Raw genomic sequence first — 17,825 nt, forward strand, 5'->3', positions numbered from 1 at the left:
GTAAAAACCTGAGCTTTTTATGGGTTAGTGCGTCTGTCTTGATTTCTGTGTTCTTCATGGAAAGTTGTGCCTGTGTCGGTTCTCTGTTTCCATGTAAAGTTAACACGTACATATTGCATTGCGACTAACAGAAGTAGGCCTTGGCACCTTATAAATTCTCATTGACGTTAATGGTATAGGTTATAGACCCATAGCTGACATCTTAAGAGTTGTTTTTTCATGTGGAAAACCTATGCATTTTGTATTTTTTATTTATGTATACATATATGTATGGGTGTGTACGTACGTATCTATATAGACAGTATGCTTCTCAGCGGCTGTTAGAAAGTATAATTAAACTCTGAAAAGTCAAAGGAGATAAAGCACTGACATCAAACAAGCTTTTAATTTAGTATCAGGGTGCAGTCCAGCAATTGTTCACTGACCTGAAATATCTGCTACCTGGCTTAACTAATTGGTACCATTATCATACTGTTATGTTTTTGCCCCTGTTTCAGTATGATATTTTAAACAAGGAATTATTTAAGGCCATCTTCAGAGTTGAAATAAGAAATTATTAAGGAATTGAGTCCAGCATTTCACCAGTAGCTGGGTAACTGTTGTGATACACTGCATGAAGGAAGGTGTCAGAGGCACCTGAGAGCTGTGTTAATGCTTGAACTGAAATTGAGGTGTTTTTTTTTTTAAAAAAAAAGAAAAAAGTATATATTGAAGGTGTCACTGGAAAGAAAAAATTATTTAGATAAAAAACATTTACTATAAAAGGTGAAATTATACGCATGCACACTAGAACTTAAGTTCTAATACGGGTGCATTAGAAATGAACATGTTAACAGAGTGGTGATGGAAAAAATATCCAAGAATTTGATAAATACTCTGAGAAATCATTGTGTTTTTATATGCATGTCAAGATGATCTTGAATTGTTATTTATGGCTGATAAATATTTTTGAAGAGGTAATCTTGCAGGGATGAAGCTAACAGAAGAGGTCAGAATGCAACATGGAAATCAGATTATTCTAGTATTGGTAATTCAGCGTTAAGCACCTTCACATTTTCCTCTGAAACTGCAGTAGAAAAGACACAGGATAGCTGAACCTCAGCTGTACCACCAAAATTATTATTGTTGTCATTGCTGAAACATTCAGAATCTGCTAAAACCTGACTGACAGTTGGATTAAGACCATTCTAGGTGCTTTCCAGCCAAGTTTATAAAACCATGTGAAGAAAACAGAAGCTAAATGGCAAAGGGTCAGGATTTAATTCTGGTCACATTCATCGACTGGAATGGGCCAGTATCAGCCCCCAAAGTCCACATTTTCAAAATATGCTCCCAGTTTGGGCTTTTGCCAGATTTTTATCTGCAAATGTAATTATATTTCTCTGAACTATGTATCATATTTTGTTTGTCCCATTTTCTGAATATCTTACATGATGTTTATCTTCACTGTAATTGAAAGGTAGACTTCTGTCTTACAGCAGAAATATTTATAAGTAGTGACTTCCTGAGAGCATTTTCAAGAAGTGGGTAATACAGTGCTCTTGTTACATTATTTTGTGGTCCTCAGCCTGTGTCTCTTCTCAGCATTGCCTTAGCTTGTCACTTTATCCCAGAGTTCTCGGTCCATGTTGCTGCTGGCAGGTGGTGTTGTCTCCCCACTTCCTTGGGTGGGTGCCTGGTAGGGAAAGACAATTCAGACAGTCTCAGCAGGGCTGGATGTTAGCATGGTGAATTCTTGTGATCTGACTGCAAGACCACTTGTATGACCTTAATTTTATGGTATTTTGTGTGTCAAAATTTAATTTCCATACAATGTCTTGGCATATAATATACATCAAGTGAACTCAATAAATCAAAGCAGGTAACTTAGGTCTCTATTTTAACTTTCCTACAGTGTTTCCTTCCCTTTTCCCATCCTCTTAGTTAATCTCATTGTCTCTTTTTCCCTGTTTTCTGGAAACTGTTTAATGATGTCTCATTCCTCTTCCCCCTTGTTGTTACACTAACTTTTTCTTCACAATGTCATCTAGTGCTAAAGTCTTTGGGTTTTTTTTCTCTCAAGTTTGCCATGCTTAGTCTCTAATTTCACCTTCAGCGGTGTTGCTTATGCCTTTCCAGAGGCACTCTGTATACATGGTTGTTGCTTAGACTGATTCAAAGTGCTGGCAGGAGAGGAAAGGGTGGGCTCTGGACAGAGTCAAAATAAGACACTTGCATGTGTGCTCCATTGCTTGACCCAAGCACTGTGCAGAGAACAATACAGCACACAGAAGCACATTTTTCTGTGCACTTTAACAAAGCAAGAGTAGACTAGATCTGTCATTTATTTTTCTGTATTCTACATTGTTATCTTTCTAGACTGTTCAACCTGGTCTACTTGCTCTTCCTTGCAACTTCCCAGTCTCCTGAAGATGCTCTTTCTCTGTTTCAGAAGAGAGCTACCTCTTACTCTTCCTGTGGGTAGAGCAGAAGGCTGAAATCCACAGAGATTTCTTAGCCTCTGGTGTCAGTGATGTCTTGCCTGCAGCTGCTGGTGGCCAAAGAGTGGGCAATCCTGTCATTAAGAACTGTAACAAACTGCTTCACAATTCATTATGATTGATTAGGTTTACATGTGACATAGTAAGTGTAATGAGGTCCATAGTTGTACGGAATCCAAAGGAAATAATTGATAAAAAAACTTTATTTCTTGGTTAATAGCTGTGACTTCATTTGTCAAAGAGACAAAATACATATATACTATAGCTTATTTCTTTTACAGGTAAGGAGACAGTCACTGTTCTTCCAGGTTCTTCCTATTTCTCTAGTGATGAATCATTTGCAATGATAAGAGGGTACGTAACACAAACCCTGATCTTTTGAAACATGAAAAGAATAAACTGAGTCAGTGACTGAACTCATTAGTAATTCTTTGAAATGTGGTTAGCATTTAACAACCTGTAAAATGATCGTGGACTTAATCAGTGATGGTTTACAGAGGATCAGGTCTAGCTATTGGAAATAGAAAACCACTGTAACTAATAGATACCGTAGTGATGTTTGTGTCTACCACCACCTGGCCATACATAAACACATTTATAACTATGTTTTAACAACTGCTATTTGGTCATTTCCAAGTATCTAATCTGTACTTGCACTGTATATTCTCTTTGCTCCACTTGCAACTGTGGTCCTCATTCTACCTCCCTAATGGAAATTCACCATCTGCACCTGTTTTTTGTTTGTTTTTTGGCAAGGAGGTTGGATGCAAACAAACACTAAATCCTAATGGCTCTGAAAAGATAATGAGTGCATGTAAATATGTGGAGTGCACTTAAAAGTATGAGTTCAGAGCTGATTGACTGTGCATGCAATTAACCAAAACCAGACAAAAGTAATAAAATTTTTGAGGCTCAGTGTGCAGACAGCAAAATTTGTATCAGCGATACATCTAGAGGGGAAAAAAAGCCCAACTACATGTGTGACAAAATGGTTGCTCCCTCTGTGGTATGCCACCATTTTTCTGTTGATGTAATGAGAATGTGAGCAAAAGCTTGCTAAGATTTGTGGGCTGTTACTTGAACATGATATGCTAATTACACACTTTCTGTTGCCAGAGGCCATGTTGATTTGACAATGCTTGGAGCTATGCAGGTGTCTAAGTACGGTGACCTGGCCAACTGGATGATTCCTGTAAGTAGGTGTTTGTACTACTGTCAGTGCACTGTATTTAGGATAATATATATGTAGCTGAGGGTCAGGCAAAGGAGAAAAGGGCTGAAGCAGAATGGGGGTTGTGAAGCTCAAAGCATTAAAATAGAAGTTATTTTTGCTCAGGGTATGTATACAGTTACCTTTAGAGTGAAAATTCAACTTTTCCTGTATTTAGATAAACTTCAAAATCAAGGTATTTTCCACAGATATTTTTCCAATATATTTAGTTGACTGTCCAGAGCTTGTTTGATTCTGGTTAGCATCAGTTTCCAAAGATACGTCACAATTGGAGAATATCAGAATTATTTTTGTGGTATTTTCAACTTGCTAGTAACATCTGTGTTGAAGTAAAACATTCAACAGTCTAAACTGCTTCTAAAAACTCAGCTTTAGCTTTTGTCTGAGACTTAGACTGAACAAAAGCACAGCATTCACAGACACTGCAGGCACAAATAATTCTACAGTACCATACAATGCTTTCAGGGACTATGTAATATTCACTTTTCCAGTAGCTTTGTGCACTTTTTACTTTGTTTCAGAATACTTTTCGCCATATAGAAGTTAAACTCATTTTTCTGATCATGATGTTGAAATTCTTTCACCAACAGTTTTTGTGACTTGTCTTTCAAGGTCTGAACTATCAAAACAAGAAGCTGCCATTTTGCATTAATAAAACAGATTCATTTACAATCATATTTCTTGAAACGTTGAAGCTTAGATTGTATTCTGAGTTTTTCTTGAAACTGTGCAGACTTACATATTCCTTCCTTCAGTGCTTTATGTTCTCTAGAAGATGCTGATTTTAGTTTTGCATCCATATCAAGGGCATTATTTTCCATATCTGGAATTGCTTATTTTGCTTATGAAGATGCCTCTCCATTCTGTTCAGCCCCAAATTTATGAATAACAGGTATATTTTCAAAACAGAAAAGTATAAAATACAACTTTGGGTAGCTTTTATTTGTCTTTTTCTTACCTTTGAGGTGTACCTTTTTACTAGCAGACACCACAAGGGCCCCTGTGACTTTTTGCTATCCTAATTTGCCACTCTTACTAGCCTTTAACTGTCTGCAAATTTCTTTTGCAGTGAGTTTGTATTTACTTATGAGTAAATATGCCTGATGACACCATAAATCCAGCCAGGAGCCTTTCCAATCAGCAATCATTTCCCTTTGGTTACTTTGTTTTGAGATCTGTTGGTCAGATGATTTGTAATCTGCTTTACTGATGTGTTATTACTATTCTACAGTACAGATTTTTTTAAATGGGATTAACCAGCATGTAGGCATTCAGATCTTCCTGCTTTTCCTGTAAATGAGATGATATGTTATCGTCAGTTAAGTTGAATTGTGAGCAAGACGCATCTTTTTTTAGTCAGGAGATTTGTGAGGGGTGATACAAAGATCGACTTTGCTGAAAGCTCATAGTGTAAGGAAACTTTAAGCTGTGTCTTCTTGTAACATTTTTCAGTTAGCTTTGTGTTTAGGTTTGGTTTAAGTATTTCTTATATGCTGTAGCTTTTGGGTTTTTGGATTGACGTTATTCGCCATTATTTCAGAGGCAAGTAATAACTCTAAATTTCATGTTTTGAATAAGTACCATCATGAAGCTATCCTTTCTGTCTCATTGATAACACTTGAGCCCTAGTGCATGGATGTGTGTGTTTACTTGCACTTAATGTTAGGAACAGAGCTAAGGAAGGCTCCTTGCAATAATTACAGTCCTTTCTTCGCTCTTATCTGCTAATTTCTAATGGAGAGGAAAATTCTGTGTGTAAAGGAAGAAGAGGGAGAGAATATTTTAAGCATATGCAGTAAACAATGCCCCCATAATCCATGGGGAAATGGTCAGCAACCTGCTACAACACTTAGACACACACAAGTCTGTGGGGCTGGATAGGATCCACCAAGGATACTGAGGGAGCTGGCAGAAGTGCTCACCAAGCCACTTTCAATCATTTACCAGCAGTCCTGGCTAACTGGGGAGGTCCCAGTTGACTGGAGGTTAGCAAATGTGATGCCCATCTACAAGAAGGGCTGGAAGGAGGATCGGGGGAACTACAGGCCTGTCAGTCTGACATTGGTGCCAGGGAAGGTTATGGAGCCGATCATCCTGAGTGCCATCACATGGCATGTACAGGACAAGCAGGCGATCAGGCCCAGTGAGCGTGGGTTTATGAAAGGCAGGTCCTGCTTAACTAGCTTCATCTCCTTCTATGACAGGGTGACCCACTTAGTGAAAGGCTGTAGATGTTGTTTGCCGAGACTTTAGTAAAGCCTTTGACACCATTTCCCACAGCATTTTCCTGGAGTAACTGGCTACTCATGGCTTGGATGGGCATACTCTTCACTGGGTAAAAAACTGGCTGGATGGCCGGGCCCAAAGAGTGGTGGTGAATGGAGTTAAATCCAGTTGGCAGCTGGTCACAAGTGGTGTTCCCCAGGGCTCAGTTTTGGGGCCAGTTCTGTTTAATATCTTTATCAGTGACCTGGATGAGGGGATTGAGTGCACCCTCAGTAAGTTTGCAGACTCTACAGAGGGATCTGGACAGGCTGGATCGATGGGCTGAGGCCAATTGTACGAGGTTCATCAAGGCCAAGTGCCGGGTCCTGCACTTGGGTCACAACAACCCCAAACAGCGCTACAGGCTTGGGGAAGAGTGGCTGGAAAGATGCCCGGTGGAAAAGGACCTGGGGGTGTTGGTTGACAGCCGGCTGAATATGAGCCAGCAGTGTGCCCAGGTGGCCAAGAAGGCCAACGGCATCCTGGCCTGTATCAGAAACAGTGTGGCCAGCAGGAGCAGGGAGGTGGTTGTTCCCCTGTACTCGGTACTGGTGAGGCCGCACCTCGAGTCCTGTGTTCAGTTTTGGGCCCCTCGCTACGGGAAAGACATGGAGGTGCTGGAGCGTGTCCAGAGAAGGGCAACCAAGCTGGTGATGGGCCTGGAGCACAAGTCTTACAAGGAGCGGCTGAGGGATCTGGGGCTGTTTAGTCTGGAGAAAAGGAGGCTGAGGGGAGACCTTAATCGCTCTCTACACCTACCTGAAAGGAGGTTGTAGTGAGGTGGGTGCTGGTCTCCTCTGTCAGGTGGCTGGAGATAGGACGAGAGGAAATGGCCTCAAGTTGTGGCAGGGGAGGTTTAAATTGGATATTAGGAAAAATTTCTTCACTGAAAGGGTTATCAAGCATTGGAGCAGGCTGCCCAGGGAAATGGTTGAGTCATCATCCCTGGAGGTGTTTAAAAGACGTGTAGATGTGGCACTTAGGGACATGGTTTAGTGGTGGACTTGGCAGTGTTAGGTTAATGGTTGGACTCAATGACCTTAAAGGTCTTTTCCAACCTAAATGATTATATGATTCTGGATGAAGGCTGAGGTAGTCAACATCTTTGCCTTAGACTTTAGTGGCATGGTCTCTATGGCTAGTGGTAGAATTTGGGGGAGGATGGGTAGTACCCACTGTAGAAGAGTACTACTCAGGACTGATTAAGTAAACTGGACATGTCTAAGTCCATGAGGGCAAACATGATACGTCCAATGGTGCCAAGGAAGCTGGCAATTTCCTAAACCACCAGGCTCAAAGCCTGGTGGCCAGCAGTTCAGTTAACAAGCAGCAGCCTCAGGGATGATACCGGGACTGATACTATTTAACATCTCTATTACTTACAAACAATATAAACCAAGTAAAATTCTGAGCAAGAAAATTAACTCTAGTTTTGTATATCCTTCTGTTGGAGTATAAAATTCATGTTTTGATAGCTAAGGTAATGCAGTTAGGGGGCTGAGGAAGAGGGTGATGTAATATGTGCAGGGTGACGAGTTTGGATACATGAATATGGATCATTCTTGGAAAAAAATAAACATTGAATTTTAGAAGCCGCAGCTTTAATTTTTAATGCTCTGACTTAGAGCAGCCAAACCTAAAGAATTAAAGTGTTAATAATGAAATAAATTGAAATAAAATGACACAAACATTCTAAGCTTTATCAAAGAAAATTATCTGAAAAGAAGACATGAGGAAACCCAATAAAAATTTACTAATAAATCTTTCAATTTACCATCTGTAGAGGTCAGTATAACCTAACACGTTAGGAATATAATTTTATACATTATTTGTAGTTTTTCTACAGAGCTTCAAAGTACATCTTTTGTACAGTTTTGGACACCTTAAACGTGAGGTGAACCACACGTTTGTTGATAGAGACATTTTTAAAATGAAAATAAACTGGCAGAGGCCAGCTGCGTATGTGACTGTGGGAGGGTTTTTTTGTTTTGTTTTTTATTTTAATTATTATCTGTAGTGCCAAACCTGAGAGCAGAGGGCTCCACAGCAAGAGCTTTTCTGACTTCAAATTATCATTTTTAATGATGGGAGAAAGGACATGTATCCCTGAATGCCTGAGAGCACTGTAGGTCTTCTCCAAGGAGTCCTGTTGCAGGCTATTTGCCAGTTTGCTCGAATAGGGGTGTCTTTGCACAAGGCTTATTTTCATTTTGAATCTAAACACACTTGTGTAGTAGCTCTCTTCTTCTAGTATTTCTGTTGCACTGAGTGCATCAAACCGTCAGTGTTTTGTTTCAAGTCATACAGCATTGCAAGAAATTTTGAGAAACTTATTTTAACTGTTAAACCATAAAATGAATTAAGCACTACAAATGAGCTAAATTCTGTATGAATAGAAAATATGCACATTAATTATGTTCAGTGACTGGGTTTTTCTTAGTAATGTGAAGCTGTCTGATGTCTAGGCCATGGCTGATTAGGGCTTATACAGCAGTAGTTGAACAAAGGAGAAGGACAGGACCTGCAGTTACCTAGCGTCTCCTTGGAAATCTACATTTCAATGGGATATTATTTTAATATGAAGAGATATTAGGTTTTTGCAGACACGTGTCTTGGAATGAAGCCTACAGTAGTATATCAGCTTACTGCTGATCTCCCAAGAAACACGTGCCTGGAAGCCCTGCAGAGCCCTTGCAGCACATAATTACCATCATTGGAAGAGTCCTGAAGCCTCAAAGGAGAAAGGGAGCCTGTTGTGTTAGCTCTACTTCTTCCACCTTTGTAAGGGCTTTTGCTATCAATTTTGTTTGTGTTTATTTCTCTTCAGACTGCATGGAAGGTAGATACAATGTAGGAGCTCGCTGTTGGTATTTTATTCATAATCTCTTAAATTTTCAATATGGGAAGTGGCAGCTATGCATTAGGCATCTGTATAACAAGAGGAGCTGAAGAAATTCTGCCTGTCTCAAAAATACAAGCATATGTCAAAAGGCTCCTAATTTGTGGGTTAGTGGTAACAATTGTGACTGATATGGAACCATCACTTTCAAGTAAGACCAGTATTATGTTGGTAGTAATATTTAATTATTGCATGCTATACTGTGTGTTTTGGAAATGGTGTGCAAAGGTAAATGGAAGGTTTAACTGACCCATTACACTGAAAAAATATTCATCACTGTAAAGCAAATCCATTTCAATGAAGCATGTCACAGACTGTTTAGAGTTGCTCCTGAGATGCAGTTTCTCAATGTATTCATTTGAATTTCACTCAGTCATTCGAATCTGTTGCCAATGGTTATTTCAAGTTAGATTTGTGGGAGAATAAAGGAATAAAATTTGACCGACTTTCTTTGCACATATTTTATGCTGCCTTAATTTTCTGGTTATGGAAAGTAAAAATATAAATATAGTTAGTGCCCATATTTGTGTATGCTACATTTTGGGGAAGAGTTATTAATAAATTTTGCAAAGAAGTATCAGTCACTCAAGAATTTATGTTCCATTCTTTCAAAAATTATTCTTACTTTTAAATTTTGCTCTTCATTATGTATGCATTAGGAGATATCTGGTTAGCATCCTTGAAAATCAGGTGATTTTCTGTATGGCTAAGCCATACAACTAAATCTTAATTTTGGACATCCTTGAAAAAATATCTTTACCCTGTTGTGCATGTAGAGTGTGCTCAGCTTTGTCGCATCCAGCCAGCATTAACTCTTTGTTGTGTTGTTGCATTATCAACACTACTGATTCAAAAATCCCATTAATGATTTCCCAGTGTTTCTTGGTAACGATTATTCAGTCATATACTCAGAATAAAATCTAATCTACCTGTCATAGTTGACAGTATAATTACAATAATTCTGTAATTGTGCCATGTAAGGACATAAAATCAGTGGAAAATTTAACAAGGAAGTATATTTCAGAACACCTACCTTCAGCTTTATCCATCTTTTTTGATACAGTCTTCAGTCTTTTTCACTGAAGAAATGGAAAGTCAAATCTGGAATAGTTGTGGCTTTCATTTTAGAATCAACTATAAACGTACCTTTCCTTTAAACACTGGACAGGACTGATAGCAATGGGCAAAGGATTGCCATCTACATTTTTATGTAGTTAGAGTAGATTTATGTGTATGTATGTTTCTGATATTACCTTCTGATTGGTATCTTTTTTGTACAAAGTTAAGGTCTGTGCTAATATGCACCCTCCCAAACGAAAAAAAAACCCTCAAACCAACCACATCTAACCCCACAACAATTCATGAGATATTTTTGTTAAATAGTTATATATGGCTTTGATGACCTCCTTACTTGTGCTGTGCTTGTCATTTGGGGCTAGCACATCTGTGAAGACAGACAGTATCTATATGAAGAGGGAGACCTGTGTGACTAATGTATGTTAGTAGTGCATACATACCACTGCAGAGAGGGACAGAGCAGAAAACTTTGAAGGGGTCCTAAGTTCATCGTTTTGACTGCAGCGTTAGCACCATTGATGGTGCTGATTGAAGTATCTTGTACCCGCTGCATTACCTTAATTTCTGCTCTTCTCTGTGGAGTTAATACTGTTTCAGTTGCTCTGAATTTTAGTAGCTGTCCCTGGCATAATATAATTATTTCCTTTCATAAATAAGCTGAGACTGGTGATGGGTTCTGTACCTGCCACCTAGTCTGTGTCTGTGGCCATGACTGTCAGAGACCAAACTGATACTCTTAAAATCTTTACTCTCTCATATGAGGTAGCTTGTTCAAGGTCTTCCAGGGGGATGCCTGAAAATTCGGATTGAATGGGAAGCCTGCATGAGGACTGTAGTTTAAACTAGAAGCTATTCATTATCTTCTGTAACAGTTTTTGAAATAGTAGTTTTACTAATTGGAGCATAGTGTGAGGCATATGTACTCTTATTTAATGGAAGGAAAGAGAAATTTCAGACTAAATGCTACTTATTTAATACAGTATTAAGGCAGTTGGCAACATGGGCAAGGACTCTCAAGGGAAGTAGCTCAGTTCCTTTTCAAATGGGTATACATTTTCACCTTGGTTGTCCTTTGATACTCAGTTTTAAGTGGAATTATTCAAGCTTTTATTTCCATCTGCTTTCTAATACTTCAAACTCTGCATTTACCACTGATAAGTTTTCACTGTTTCTTGAACACATCATTAGTATCTGCTTTGCTGTACTGTTGATGAGGTATGTGTTTGTCTCAAAAGATTATGTTCTTTTAACATAACCAGATCAGTTCAGGTGCATTGTATCCTATGATGTTGGGAGTGGCTATAAAATTCTGTTATGGAAGAAAAGTCCTTCCCCCTGGGAATACAGAGGAAAGGTGTATAACACCAGCATGGATTCAAGACCTTACTAGTGTTTGAAGGCTCCCGAGTTTTCCTCTTTTCTCTCAGCCACTTCTTTTTAGTCTGTTTGGATTTTCCTATAAATTGTTTCCTGTTTGCTATAGCATTTTTCTAGCTTGCAATACCATTGTGGAGAACTTCACATTTCCTTGAAAAATATATTGACTGTCTCGCGCACCTTGAAGTACTCACAAGTTTCTGCTGGAATGCCGCAGATTGTCTTGGATGCCACAAGTGACCAAACCAACAGGAAGGTTTCTCTTTAGGAATTGCTATTAGGCTAAATTACCTTCTCAGGCTCTTTAATGTTGTATTTTGACCACTTAAATGATGTTCAGATATGAAGACATCAGATGAGAAAATATGTACCCTTCTCTCATATTTTCTTGAAGATGCCCCATCACCACAATAACAAAATAATATATTTTGCAATAAGTAGGCATTATAAGAAACTGCACTAATTTTGTGGGGGTTTATGTCTGTGAAGAAGCAGAAGAGCTAAATATCTTCATTAAAAAAAAATAAAATCCATCAGGTCCATGAATTCACACCTCTTGCATCCCAAGATTATTTGGACTGACACTTAGCAAGAACTGCTCATGAAGCACAATGGAAAAAGCAGAATTCCTCCTTGCAATATGGACTTTTTATGGTAACTGAGAAGCTACAAGGAAACTGTCAGCTTGTTTCTGTCCTCTTCCTAACCCTCTGTATAAATATTGCCAACATTGCACCTCCCAGGAAGCGGATGGCTAATTCAAAAAACTTTTCTCACTTCAAGCTCTTGCTGATGAAGTGGGCTTTATAACTGCTTCAAATTACCAGTGCTCTACCACTGAACTGTCTTTCCTTCTGGTTTTTTAAGCTAACAGCACCAATGTAATGGAAACTAACAAAAATTGTCTTAAATAAATAAATGGGGAGGGTCGGGGATGGACACATGCTATCCTGGACCATACCAACATCGTAAGAAGGAGCAGAAAACCTGCAAATGTACTTTAGCAGTTGCTTATTTGAAATACCTCCTTTTTTTTTTTTTATGAATTGTTTCAAACAATTGAGCTTGGTACAGGTTGTTACATTACACTTAAATGCCTTATCAAGTAACCAAAAATGTATAGTTTTACTGTCTGAAATTTGCTCTGTTCAGTCAAAAATAAATAAAAATTAACATTTTATTGACGCGAAATGTATAGTTCCCACTTCAGCTAGTATCCAGCACTATGAACCCAATGTAGTTTCTTCAGAGATTTCACAGCAGAGGTGGCTGGTGCAAGCAGTCTTCAGGAAGAGAAAATGTTTATTTTTATGACAGACTGCATATTACATGCAAATATTCAAATAAAACAGCCTAACTTACATCAGATGCAATTAAATATGGTATGAAAATTTAAAAGAAACAGGAATTGCTTGTTGCTTGTAAATGTGCAGTGTTTATAAGTATCAGAACTGTTTTGGTCTGCATGCTTATCCTAGGCAAAAAGGAACAAAATGTCTTTTGGGAATCACCTTTTAGTTTCGAGCATTTTAATTCAAGTTTAAGATGCAGCTGTTCCCTATGCCAGTATGGTGTGGGGGAAAGCGCAAGTTGTGGGAGTTTGGTAGATGCACTGAGAGTGATGTAAGACTCTTATGCTTTGGATAGTCTTCAAAATAAAAGCATGTAATTACGTGGCTAGTTGGAGTTAATGCTTAATTTATTTGCTTTACCAGGCATCCTACAGTGATGAGTATGTTTGCCTAAAGAGGAGTAGTAAATGTAGCAATTTAAAGGACCCTGTCCTTCTCTTCAACTTAACTTGCATTTTCCTGCTTCTGTGTATGCAAAGGGATGCAGTCTCTTCTCTCAGTCCTGTATGACAGCTTCTCCAGCAGATTGGTCATTGTCCTTCATCAGCACTTACTTCTTCAGATATGTCCTAGTTGCTGTAGCTCTTTACTAGTTAATAGAACTAAAAGGTTTGTAAAATGAACTAATGGCATCGTCAGGACAGGTGTATTGGTAGCATAATCCTCAATGCAAACCTATTCTGAGTTACTGGGGAGATAATCCATCGTCTTCAGGTACTCTGCATTATCTTGTCAGTGAGCCTCTGGCAGGCAGATGAGAGGTCACTACAGTCACTGTAAGAGCTCTGTATTTCTGGGTAGGATGGAGAATGATCTGAGCAGTGCCAGGAAGTTAAGCAGAGATAAATCCTCTCATCTCTTTTAGGTTTGTATTTGCAAAGAAATATTTAGTAGTGATGTTAATTAATGTGATTAAATATTAATCTGACCCGAGAAATTCCAAAGTGGTTGTTTATAGATACAGGAAGATGCAATTTATTCTTCACTGTGCAAACAATAAGGAAATATGATTACTGGGGTGTATGTGTGTGTGTGTATATTCCCTTCATTATGATCAAGAGACCATAATGATCAAGACATCAGTAAGTTGCTGGCCTGGCAGCTTAATGAGACAAGTCTCCTCCATATATTTCGTATCATGGACCACAGGTACTGATACTAGTACGGTACTGAATCACAAAGCTAATAAAAGAAAGCATAAGAGGAAAGCTTTATACTAGGAAGTTTTCCAGTTGTTTAACCATATACTTTTAGGTTTCATATAGAAAACAGTGTACATTGTATTACTGTCCATAATTTATTTTAATTACAGATAATAACAAGTCAAAAGAGAACAAATACAAAACACTTGAGACAGAAATTAATTTATTTTAATCTGTAAAATTCCTTGCCTCTTGTTTCCTACTAACTTCCCCTATCATGCAGGTGCCTCAACGTTCCACTCCCCTTTCTGCCCTCCTCAGCAACTCTGGAGTGGCATATGAGGTTGTTGCCTTGTTTGTTTTTTGGGGTCTAGTGCTTGTTGTCCAAAGATGACTGCTCTGCTCATACTGATAGAACTTTGTAATTACGGTCATTTCCTGTCAGAAGTGTGCCAAGTCTGGACCTCTTACCTTCCAAGATCAGTTTAAGGTGGTGGAAGCAGGCAGGGGTTGAATGCTGTAGCATTATGGAAAGTAAAAATATAGGTAGTTGAGCACCAAGCCATAATACAGCTGCTGTGATAACAAGTGTAATTCTGACGCTTTTTAAGAGAAGACTTAAGTCAGAGAGGCAGAAAGTATTGCTTGGTTTGAGGGACAAACGGAAGCGAATACTGATCCACATTCATTTATTTGCCCATGTTCTGGAATGACATCCACAGACGTCTGGAATAGAACAAAAAGTTTGGTTTGTGCTGACACAGTGATGTGAGTCGCGGCTTCCTAAACTGGCAGGTAGAGAGTGCTCAGATGTTCTTGTTGCTACATTTCATAAGCAAAGATTTCTTTTGAGGAAGTAATGGCATTTCTATCAACAGGAGAATGAACACTTTCCTTTTCTAATATTAGAACCATTGGAACTAAATTTATCGCTCCTCAGTGTCAGGGCTTCATTAAGCCAATGGTACTACTCAGATTTAAGTTACACCCAAGGCACCAGCCATGGCAGTGGATCCGTATTCAATTCATCATTCTTCTCCTATTTGCATCATATAGAGCCTAGAATGAGAATGAGACAGATATTTTTGCTCTGGTGAAGCTCTGTTAGTGTTTGAATACAGTGGTGATGAAATAGGTGGGCTTTCTGTGCAGGAAAAGGGGAATATCTTGTGCTGTCATTGCAGGCAATATATTCTATCTTTTTTTTTTTTAAATAGTAAAAATGTTATATTTCCATTAAAAATTTAATTTTAGGGTAAGATGGTGAAAGGAATGGGGGGTGCCATGGACCTGGTATCCAGTGCGCAAACCAAAGTGGTTGTCACCATGGAGCACTCAGCCAAGGTAAGGCTCTGCCGCTTCTTTCTAAATAACTGTTTTGTGCTGTACCGAAAAAGAAGAAAAACCACAAACAACATCTTACATTCAATCTGCTACTTTGTGAGGATTTGACAGTTCTGATGTTGGTTATTATGGAGCTGGAACAGGAGGCTAGGTTAGTATGGTTCCTTTCTTCTTGTAAGTAAGTGAATCATTCACCGTGGAAAAAAATGAAATATTAACTTGATGTTTAAAAGCTGCACACATTTTTTAGTTACTTCATGCAGATTTAATGAGTGGCAATTGCCAGAGCTACAGCAGGTGCTACCCCAGAGGTTTTACTCTTCACCTTTGAAAAATTTGAAAAATGGGGTTCCCCATGGTTAAATACTTGTTATGATGGAAAGATATTTACCTTTGAAGTTACCAGTCAAATTGGTACTGACAGCTTAATAGAATAGATCTTTTTGGCATGATGAGATGCAGGCTACCTTACAACATTATGTGATAAGTGGTTAATCTAGAGACTTCTTTGAGGGAGGAGTTTCATAGATATAAATAGTCTCCCACAGAAGGTCATAGGAAACTTGTCATTTGAACCTTCTGAAACGGGACTGTTCAAACTATGAGAAAAACGTACTGAAGATCAAAAATCTCTATTTTCAGGGAACCATACCAAATGTTTAAAAATGAACTTTTTGTTTAATTTCTGTGTTTCTCTTATTCTAAATTTGTTGTATGTCTGCAGTAAGAATTAGTTGTGTATGTTCAAGATAGTATCCCTGTCAGAATGCATAAGGGCAAGCATAAGGAATTTGCATGGTAAACTATCGTAAATATGAAAGTTAAATATATTAACAGTTGTGTGTTTTTTAAATGTGATTTGAAGAATGAATTTTCACTTAAAAAAAAATTGTTGGTAAATATAGTAGTTTCACAATTTATACTAAGCTGTGATCTCAAGGGGCACATTTTCAGTAAGAAGGCTGAGTCTGACCCAATAGTTTTTGCGTGCACTTGTGTAAATAAGTAAACAAAAGTACAAAGCAAATTCGTCTATATGACTTGCATCCCTATCACAGACTCCCCAGAATTGGATATGTAATTATCCATTTGCTTGAACACATACTTCAGGTATTCGTGTGATCTGAATAAATATTTATGCTAAATTTCTAGTTACTGTGGAATTTCATTAAGGCTCAGAGTCCACACGCAGTGTAATTATTGATCCCAGTTTTTCTCTTAGAAGTATTATTAACAAAATCTTTTTTCAGTGCAATGTTTGGAAGTTGTTTCATGTTGGGTTTTTTGCCAGTAGGAAACCTGAAAAAGATGGAAACACAGATAGTTTTCACTGTTACAAACATAAGGCATAGCCGTACTTATTTTGGCTTATCTATACATAACATGGGCTCTTATGTACGTGGGATGCCTGGTGTGCACTTCTAGAGAGCCATTTATAGGCTTTCAGAAATTATTTCTTGTACTTTTGTGAGAAGGCAATGAAAAACTAAACTTATGTGTATGATTTTTCATTTTTTTCTTATTTTAAAATGGAGGGTATTCTTGGCACTCTTTCCTCTTACCTAGCCTCTTTTTGGGGTCTTCATACTGCTGCTTCTTGTTTGCTCAAAAGTGAACATGATGAAATATAGAAGTCTAATGTTTGGAAATCAAAAGCTGCTGTTACAGTTTTCAGGTGCTCCTCTTTTTTTTTTCTTTTTTTTTTTTCTTTTTTATACACAAGCAAATAAGGCACCCATGAGACCAGTTCTGAAAGTCAGAAGCCTTTTATTGGGGTGACTGCTTCTTACAGAGCCGATTTTATATTCACAGCTTTTTAATTTTTTACACCAAATATTTTCTCACAAACTTAGTGCATCTGTATCTATGCGTCAGAGGAGCAATCTTCCATCCTGCTCAAAACCCAGTGTGCTACTGAGTAAAAGAAATGTCTGCATGTACTGTGACAGTCTGTTGTGTCTGCTGGCTTTTTAGTATAGGGACATTTTTCTCATCTTATTCTCCAAATTAATAATAAGAAATCTATCATTAGATGCCAGAGTCTCCTGTAAATAAACAGCAGTCAAGATTTGATGGATGGAAATACAGTGGAAGGCTATGGGATACACATAGTACCTTCAATAAACATGTTCAAGAGTTGCTGTAATAGGTGGTTCTTGCAGTCAGTTTTGTCTGATTTGTGATCTTGTGAAGAATCTTTTAATCCTTTTCAAGTGTTTTTGTACAATAGTAATGTCTTGTTCAACATTAAAATAAGTTTTCTAAGAGTTTAAAAGTGCATTCTCCTTTCAGTACACAGTTGCAGTTTTCAAACATAGCAATAGGGTGAGTCCTTGCAGTGCAGGCAAAATATAATTTACACTTAATAATGAGGGTGAAACTAGTGTCTGTCTTAACACTCAAATAAATACTCAAAGAATTTTCATCTTTTTAAACTCTGATATGCAGTATATTACAAATAAAATTAACAGGCTCTGCCCCAAACTATTTAAATTTTTAATTACGTAAATTTTTACGTGTAATGAAAACCAAAAAGTACAGAAGAAAGATGACACAACATGAAATGAGTTTTGTAGAAGACTATTCAGCTTAAGTAATGCTATTTAGGAAGAGTAACATAGAAATACATAAAATAATAAGGGCATGGAGAAGATGGAT

The 17,825-nt window shown here is 38.0% G+C and overlaps 1 protein-coding gene across 1 annotated transcript in view; it reads left to right on the top strand.

Moving 5' to 3' along the window:
- The window catches only part of OXCT1 (3-oxoacid CoA-transferase 1), an 87,110-nt gene that overhangs the window by 52,740 nt on the left and 16,545 nt on the right, over nucleotides 1–17,825 (top strand). The window contains exons 12-14 of the mRNA XM_052777041.1: nucleotides 2,762–2,834; nucleotides 3,597–3,672; nucleotides 15,078–15,167. Coding sequence (XP_052633001.1) covers nucleotides 2,762–2,834; nucleotides 3,597–3,672; nucleotides 15,078–15,167 — 239 coding nt within the window. The remainder of the gene's footprint in view (nucleotides 1–2,761; nucleotides 2,835–3,596; nucleotides 3,673–15,077; nucleotides 15,168–17,825) is intronic.

This window comes from Harpia harpyja, chromosome Z (assembly GCF_026419915.1).
Source record: "Harpia harpyja isolate bHarHar1 chromosome Z, bHarHar1 primary haplotype, whole genome shotgun sequence".
NCBI lineage: Eukaryota > Metazoa > Chordata > Aves > Accipitriformes > Accipitridae > Harpia > Harpia harpyja.